We start from the raw sequence: 8,947 nt of genomic DNA on the forward strand, positions 1-8,947 counted from the left end.
GGTATCCCCACCGGGACGCGAACCGGCGACCTTCTGGCTGCGAGGCAACAGTGCTAACCACCGCTCCACCTTGCAGCCCAAACTCAAATTTTCAAATTACAGTAGGGTACAACAGTGCAAACATGTTCACAGACACACAGACAACGGCCATAAACTTCCTGAACCCGAACCTGGTTTGGTTCAATTATGACCCCTGTAATTAGAGGTCACCCGGTTCCCTGCCCATACGTGACAGAACATTGAACAACAGAAACACAGTCTGCATTTACTGCCGGATGTGTGCTCAAAAAAACAAAAAAAAAAAAAAAAAAAAACTGCATCTAGCAAAATAGCATTGCTACAGATGCTACTACGGGCCACAACTACAAAAATAATGAGAAAAACAGAATTAGGGATTGATTTGTTTTCTTTTTCCAGGCATATACTAACGGAAATCATCAGTAATATAAGGATAACTGATATTTATAACCAATGTGGATGAAAGTCTTCGTGTCCAGCAGCATAAAACTTCATGGAAATGCTTTTGTTTATTCATGTTTTGAATCTTATAAAACGGCACTTTTAACGTGTATTTTGAAGTAATGACAGGCTATTATTTGTGATGTGTAACCAGCACGTTGCTCAAACCCATAAAGTGAAGGCTACAAATAGAGAAAGGCGGTTGCATCAGAGCCAAAGCAGGACATTTTTATTATAATAATAATAATGAGAAAAATGCTGAATGTCAAACCCAATAATCGCCCGGGCTGATAATCGGTTGTCCCCTCACCAAATCCGTTGCTCATAACATCACACCCCCGACATCCCACCACCTACATCTGTGAGACCCGTATTTGCAGATCTAGTAGTCTTAATACTCCCAGCTTATTCTAAGGCCACAAAGAGACACCACACACATACAATCACTCGACAGGCTCGTCTCCCTGATCAGTGTGTGTTTCAGCTTTTGTATTGTGGCCGTGAAGGAAAAGCTTATTTTAGACACGCATTCATATGGGGTGTATAAATACCACAGAGAGAGCTGATCCTGGCTTTGACTGCCAGGTTGATACTAAACAGGCTGATGAAAGGATAAAGAAGAGTAGTTTTGAGACGACTAACTGTTGATATTTGGGATCTTACGCTTTCTTTACGTCTGTTTTTTGACATTTTATTTTGTATATCAAGTTGAGGACAGGTTGCTAAATACTATACACGAAATAAAGATTAAATTCTATTCCTCATTTTTTTTGTAATTTGGATTTATATCATCACTTCTCTTTTTTTTTTTTATGTGTCATTCACTCGCTTATGCAAGTCACTTATAACGAGACAACATCTCAACAAATATAAATCTCCTGTTCCCCTGCCTCATGAACAAACACTTTGATGCAACACAATCCCCAATTGGAGGATCCATTCAATCCCTTCAGCCAATCACAGAGAGGCACTGCTGCCAAGCAGGAGAGCGTGGAAACAAAAGGTGATGATGGTAGCTGCATGCTGGAAGGACACATGATACGTGAATGATATCAGGGTCTCGTGTGCTCCAACATGTCAGTCACCTCCGCTGACCACGCTCCAGTTATATTTTGATGGAGAGCACGTACGCTGCCTGTTCCATTACTGAATAACTGCTATGAATAAGTCCTAAATGACATACAGATTTCCACACATATATTATTACCATAATCATTTTCCTGTTAGTACCCCACCTACGACGGATGATGCCATCTGGGATTGTGTTTGCAAGTCCGTGTGCTTCTGAGTTGCTGGTGGATTTACATGATAATGAGCCGCACTGCTCTCTGACAGTGCCTTGATGAGGAGCAGTAATAATTCAGCTTAGGGAGAACGGCGAGTAATGAATCTCTTTCTAGTAACTGGCGTTCTCCCCCCCTACAGCAGATCACCGAGGGCAAGTGAATAGGAGCTGGTTTCTGATGCTCATTTGTGATCATGAAGCACCAGGAACAGCAACACAGTCAAGTGGAGCTGAAAGGTTTCACAGATGATCACACTGTAAACAGACATCAGCCTCAAAAGTCACTGTTGGCTTTTATAAACTAAATGAGTACAGTGTGGTTCATTTCAGTAGTGTGCTGGGATTAAGAAACTAAATCATGAGTTACGTTCAAAATACAGAATGTACAGTAGTTGCAATGGCAGTTTTTCAATGTTAGTGCACAGGTGGAGCAGAGTGAACCGAAAAAACAGAATTTCCGGTCTGTATACTTGCCGTTTAGTGGACGGTTTATTTGAGGATACACAAAAAAATGAGAATACAGCAGTTTTCCTGTGGTGAGTTTGGTGTAAATCTGATGCTGGTCTGATGCTGGTCTGGTGAGAACTGTGTGCCCTCCCCCTACCTGTACCTTCCCCTTCCTGTCACCTGTGCCCTCTACAGATACACCCTGTGTCCAATTAAACCATTAAATTACCTTCCAACAATAAACATACATGGCTCCTACAGTATTATTGGGGGGGGGGGGGATCTAATTTGATTCAGAACTTAAGTATTTTTCAGGATCAACATGAAATGTAAATGTATTTATGGAACAAGACCTAAATATTGTTAATGGAGTCTCACTGCTGGTCTTTATTCTTGTGTCTCCACTCTGGAGGAATCACATGAACCAATGTTTACAGGCGAGTAAAGCACAAAGCTGGTGTGCAACTATTCCACAGCATGGCCTTATTATTAAGCTTCTTAAAATACCACTTAACAAAATCTGGTAATTTTACTGTACAAACACCTGTGTGCGTACAAACATCCCTCATCGTGCGTGCCATGTATGTTGTTGTCACGCCTGTTGAGCAGCACATGTTAAAGTCTGTTGTGCCCTCGACCCTACGTCGCTTGGTACAATTTAAGAACACATGATGCAACCTGTCACATAGCTTTGTCAAAAATAAACCCCAGTCTGGCGACCGCAGTCCCCCCAGCCAGGGGGCGATTACTCCTGCAGCTCGACCACAGCTGTGCTTTGTGGGCATAATGGCCGGTGTCAGTGGGGAGGCCTTGGAGGGCAGAAGAATTGTCAGCAGAAAAAGAGAAGCCACCATATTATGGCATCAGTAGAGGGCTGTAGACAGAACGCAGATGCGTCTCTGGCTTCATCTACCCAGTAAAGACTACACGCCCATCAGACACAATAATAAAACTGCCTGCTTAATATTGTGTGTGCCACCAAAACAGTTCTGACCCATGGACTACACGAGACCTCTGTAGGTTTCTTTTGGTTTCAGGCACCGAGACGTCAGCAGCAGATCCTTTAAGTCCTGTAGGTTGAAAGGTGGGGCCTCTTTTGGATGACTCATTTTCCAAGCACATCCCATGAACGCTCAATCGGATTGAGAATCTGGGGAATCTGGAGGTCAAGTCAACGCTTTGAACTTCTGCTCACGTTCTTCAAACCATCCCTAAACAACGTTTGCAGCGTGGCGGGGTGTGTTATCCTACTGAAAGAGACCGACGCCATCAAGATGCCACGAGAGCGTGCATCCGGTCTGGTGGTACGTGTCAGAGCAACGTCCACTTGAATGCCAGGGTCCAAGGTAAATACTCTTGAGCCAACCAGACAGTGAATCAAACCACCACCCACCCAACGAGTCGACAGGCCTGATTCCCTCTAATCTCCATTCTCTGCCAGCCTTGCTGCGCTGGGACCCGGTCCAATCAATAGGGAATGACATAACAGAGGCGTTACACAGCGAGAGACCTGTCCCTTGAGATTACTGAATGCTTTGCGCTGCCAAATGCACACTATAAGTTAGAATTAATGGCAAACGATGAAACCAATTAAATTAGGTCTGAAAGCAAAATAATAGAAGCATTTGATTTTAACGATAAATCAATTATCGATTGTTAATTTTGCTGCAGTAACATTAGCTTGCTCTGCTTGGGTTTTTAAACAGTCAGAATTCAACCTTTCACACAACTGGATAGTAAAAAAATAAATAAAAAACAAGCTTACTACAGAGAAAGTCTGTAATTATTAAAGTTGCTAATAAAGACTTAATGTTTGCATAAAATAAAAGGGTACATGTCTATCAGAAAATAAACTACTGAGTACAGTTTTTATTCTATATCTCTGAAGAATAAAAGGCTGGTACCAGTGTTACTGCAACGCTGTTTGTATGTGAGGATTTTCTCTGTTTTTTTCCAGCAGCTTAGGTGGTAAAATAACCAATGTCTAGGGTTTTATGCACGGGTAGGGATTTACAGTTCACATAAACCTTTAAGAGTGAACACAAGCCTCGCCATGTGTCCGTCCTCTGAGCAAGAAAAACACTCTGAGCGTGAACTCACAATTTATACTTATATGAGGATTTTGATATGAGCCAAGTTAAATGGGCATTTAAATTTCAAGATTGCCTTATTGGGAAATTCTGTATGTATGGACTACAGTACATGTCAGGGCTCCAGTTTGTGGGAGTTAAAATTTCTGTATTAGTGTTGCTCTACCCGGCACAAGCAGCTACTGTGTTAACCACAGTGGTGGAAAGTAGTACATTTATAACTTCAGTGTACTGCAAATTTCTGCTTAAAAATGCAGTCTTCTGGTGAAAAACTGGCAGCATGTGCATTTGTTGTTTTTCTGCTTATAGAAAGCAGCACATGTGTTTCATCCTGGACAAATCTGACATTAGAACACCTTAGGTTACTCTTTTCAAGCTCATTTTTGGTCGCATACCGGAGCAAACTAGCAGCGACTACCATAGCCTGCAATGTAAGGGACTTTAGGAACATCGGTAAATTGTAGAGTCTATCAATAAGAAAGTGTTCAGCAAGTCATATGTTTTGCCTGTGACAAGGTGGAAGGTGCGACCAAATGAGAAAGTCAGTCTGGAGCCCTGCATGTACAGCCTCAGTAATAATCAGAGAGTTGAATTGAGCACCTTTGACACAGTCTTTGAAGAAAGAATCCAAACATTTATTATATTGCTATTGTGCTTAATTGTATTATGTTACACAAATGTTCACGTTATTGAGTCCAAAGTCAGAACAAACATTTCAAGTACTTGTTGGGAAAAATGCTTTTTGTGTTTGTAACTTGACATATTCAAAATTACTGCATTTAAAATGTTTTAGAGAAAATGTGTTTTCAAGCTGCAAGGTGGCTCGGTGGTTAGCCGGGATCTTTCTGCGTGGAGTCTCCATGTTCTCCCCGTGCAGTGTGGGTTCTCTCCGGGTTCTCCGGCTTCCTCCCACAGTCCACAAACATGCTGAGGTTAATTGGTGATTCTAAATTGTCCGTAGGTGTGAATGTGAGTGTGCTTGGTTGTCTGTCTCTAAGTGTAGCCCTGTGATAGACTGGTTTCCTGTCCAGGTGAACCTGCCTTCACCCTGAGTCAGCTGGGATAGACTCCACCCCCCATGACCCTAGTGAGGATTCAGGTGTAGAGATGAAGGATGATGGATGTTTTGTCTAATCTGCAGTTCATGACTCAAAGCAAGTCCTCACATATTTTGCAGATTTACCTTTCAGATTACTTACATGATTAACAGATTATCAAAGAGTAGGTGCAGATTAATGTTCTCCATCTACTAATCAAATAATCATGTCAGCTTTACATGTTCTACCCATTAAAAGTCACTCTATCATTCATTAACATGTATGCTAACCTCACTCATGTTAATATGTTTGTGTGGGACTAAAATAACTACACAAAAGCCAAACACCTCTCCAGCTAGCCAGACAGTGAATCAAACAAGCAGTCACCCAACAAGCCAACAGGCCTGCTTCCCTCTTGTTTCAGCTCTTTGCCAGCCTCGCTGCGCTGGGACCCGGTCCAATCAATAGGCAGTGACGTAAGAGAGGTGTTACATAGTGAGAGACCTGTCCCTTGAGATTACTCATTATCTCGCCATCTGAAGCTGCCAAATGCACAATCGCACGCTACAGATGAGAATATTGACAAATTCTAGTGCCAATTAATGTCAGATTATGAATCTAATTAAACTGTGTCTCGTGTAAACAAAAAAAAGTAATACAAACATATAGCAGATTATGGTTACCAAGTGGTGCACATAAATGTGAACATTTCATGTTGTAATGTTAATTCTGACTTAAAGCTCTGCAAGCTGGTGGGGTGGAAAGACTTTAACACAACACCCTGTCTGCACTCAGCCAAAGATAGATCATAAGGTTCATCAAAATGCATCCGTCTGTAACGATATGAGTGTTTCTTTAGTCCCACTCATTAAACTCCAACACAGTGAGGAGCTTTAATTATTATTCACACATTAAATAACAGAATTCATGTAAGGTGCAGAATGGACAAAATGCAAAACTCCCAACTCTAATCAGATTTCACAGGCTCCACTGTGTTTGTATTATTTATTGTATTTATTCAAATTCAATTTTTTCCTTTCCTTTGTTAGAAGTACATCGTAAGCTTCCGGTTAAATTGGTTCCCCTCTATGCTGCTATACTCTACATGTATGTTGTCAATAGCAAATGTTTACTCTTGTATTCAATGTAAAGCCCTGCCTAAAACACTCCTTTGTGCACCACCCAAGCAATCTTGACCTGCCTACGCCTGGACTCTGCGTGACCTCTTAAGTTGCCCCGTGGTATCTGGCACCGGGCCCTTCGCAGTAGATCCTTAAGTCCTGTACGTTACATGTCAGCGCTGTTGAGGATCAAACTTCCTCCAGCACATCCCAGCTTCCTGGTGGCACATGGTAGGTGCTGACCACAGCTGACTGGGAACATCTCACACACTTTTCATTTCAGCGATGCTGCAACAGTCATCTGGCAATCACGATTTGGCCTTTGTCAAAGTTGCAAAGGTCCTTCCGCCTGCCCCATTTGTTCTGCATCCAACACGCTGACTGTGAGAACCAGTTGTCCCCTTAAAGTCTAATTATATGTCACGCATTGACACCCATTAGTAATCAGCACATCCTATGGAACCAATGAGAGGTAGTCATTATTTATGTCAACCAGGGCAGCTCTATATTGCTGACTTTTGCCAGCTAGTCAATGAATTATTTACCTGCCTGGAGCCTCACGAGGATAGAACAAGGTATAAGTGAGACAACAGCCAAGAAACTTAAAGCTTCATCATCTAGTTTAGAACAGGAAACACAACTTGTGCCAATTATGGATGCAATAAATACCCCCCAAACATGCAGATGTTCTAATAAATAGAAAAATGGCAACCATATCCCCTCACTGTCTGTGCACCAGATTCCAACATCCCTCCTTACTTATTGTGCCTGTAGCTAGACTGAATGGAAACAAGCATCGCGACTGATTTCGGTTCAGTTAATAAGCATCATGTTTACTGACGGTGTGCTCCTTCTCCGTCTGGATCCCTCTACCTTTGCATACCCATTTTCCCCCATCCTTCCCTTCTTTCCTCACTCCTCTCTTCCTTCCAATCCTCCTTGTCCCGCTCCTTCAAGCAGCCATAACTGTCTTTGATGGTTTCCTCTCGTTCCCGCTGCTTGTGGCCGCTTAAAGAGTAGAAAGAAAACATTTCCATTTCAAGAGGCATGTCCGATGAGGTAACGGCCGCCGATCGCCCACTCTTTCTTTCCCCCCTCATCCCGCTCGTCGTAACCCCCTCAGCTTTTTCTATCGTTCTGGTCAAACGTACTGACCGCCTGCCCCATTCATTAGACCGCTACTCCACTCCACAGTGGGAGGACGCAACCGGACAAACCAGAACAAACACACAGCATTAACGCCACTGAATCCTATTCGAGAGCAGACCACGACAGTCGGGCACAGGAAAACACACACACACAGGACCAGACGTACCGTAAGCACATGTTCCCCTTCGCTCTGTTCATCCATTTAGACTAAAACATCCGCAAAGCAAACGGCAGGAGGGACGTCGGCCAGTTCCTGTCCGACGGTTATCTCTGCTGTGGAAGGTGTGTGTGTGTGTGTGAGCTAAATGCTACCGAAGACAGTGTCGCACTCGTCTGTTCCCTCTTCCTCTGCTCATCTCTTTATACAGCGGGAGGAAAAGAGAGAGAGAGAGAGGGAGCTGCTTCAGAACACACAGTGCTCTGCTCTAGCCTGTCAGCCCGCTCTTTGCACAGCAGCCAATCCCACCATGCCACCATGAATATTTTATTTGCCCAGCCAAGAGCTTAAAAAGCCACACATACACACCACCGCACGGAGGACGCACACACACATTTGGAGGACATACAAACGCACACCCGCTGAGGTATTCAGGTCACAACTGAAGAGCCACCCCCCAACACAGATAAATAGAAACAAGCACACGTGTGGGCTCGGCATTCCTCGCAGGGTGCAATGCATTGGAAAAAGGACAGATTGCTGTGTATTCATCGGGATTCCACATGTCTCCTTGCCTTTGACTTTGACATTCACGATTCTTATCATTGCTTCAAGGTTGGACGTGTCTTTCAACAACCTGTAATATCACAAAGAGCTCATTTGTATCCTGAGCTCTGAAATGAGAGGGGCATCGGAGCATATTTTGAAACCTGAGCAGTAATTAAAGAGTGTTTTGTTTTTTTTAAGTCAGGGAAACGTGCAGACCAGAGATACCCTGGGGACATAGCATCCATAACAGCGCCAAGTAGACCAAGCACAAATCCAGAAAGGCAAAGGTGAAACCGAACCTAAAATTAAGACGTGCATCATAATAAGGGGGCAGAAAGTGTGCCAGGAAATCAGACTGAAAGAGTGACATCTAATAGCTGAACCCTCACTTCAACTAAACACCCAGAGAGCTGGTGGAACTGAACTAAAAGCAACATGTACTAGCAGCAAAATCTAAATTTTGACTTTTAGAAAACAGGATTTTGCTAGAATTTCAGCTTGAACTGGGGTTACAGCTGGTAATGGTTCTTATAATTGTCTATAATTTTCTAAACTCAACAATAAACTGGGGCTGCACAGTGGTTAGCATCGTCGCCTCGCAGCTAGAAGGTCGCCGGTTGGCGTCCCGGTGAGGACACCCGGGATCTTTCTGC

At 43.3% G+C, this 8,947-nt stretch overlaps 1 protein-coding gene across 2 annotated transcripts in view; it reads right to left on the reverse strand.

Annotated features, from left to right (window-relative positions):
* Positions 1-8,947, reverse strand: part of LOC103356518 (sodium bicarbonate cotransporter 3-like) — a 46,458-nt gene that overhangs the window by 32,363 nt on the left and 5,148 nt on the right. The window contains exon 1 of one of the 2 annotated variants that reach the window (XM_008280700.1): positions 7,755-7,914. The exons of the other annotated variant lie outside the window; for it this stretch is intronic. Within the exon in view, the coding sequence (XP_008278922.1) occupies positions 7,755-7,790 (36 nt within the window). The 5' untranslated portion in view covers positions 7,791-7,914. Of the gene's footprint in view, positions 1-7,754; positions 7,915-8,947 lie in introns of those variants that run through there. 2 annotated transcript variants of the gene reach the window in all.

This window comes from Stegastes partitus, unplaced genomic scaffold (assembly GCF_000690725.1).
Source record: "Stegastes partitus isolate 25-593 unplaced genomic scaffold, Stegastes_partitus-1.0.2 Scaffold6, whole genome shotgun sequence".
Lineage (NCBI taxonomy): Eukaryota > Metazoa > Chordata > Actinopteri > Pomacentridae > Stegastes > Stegastes partitus.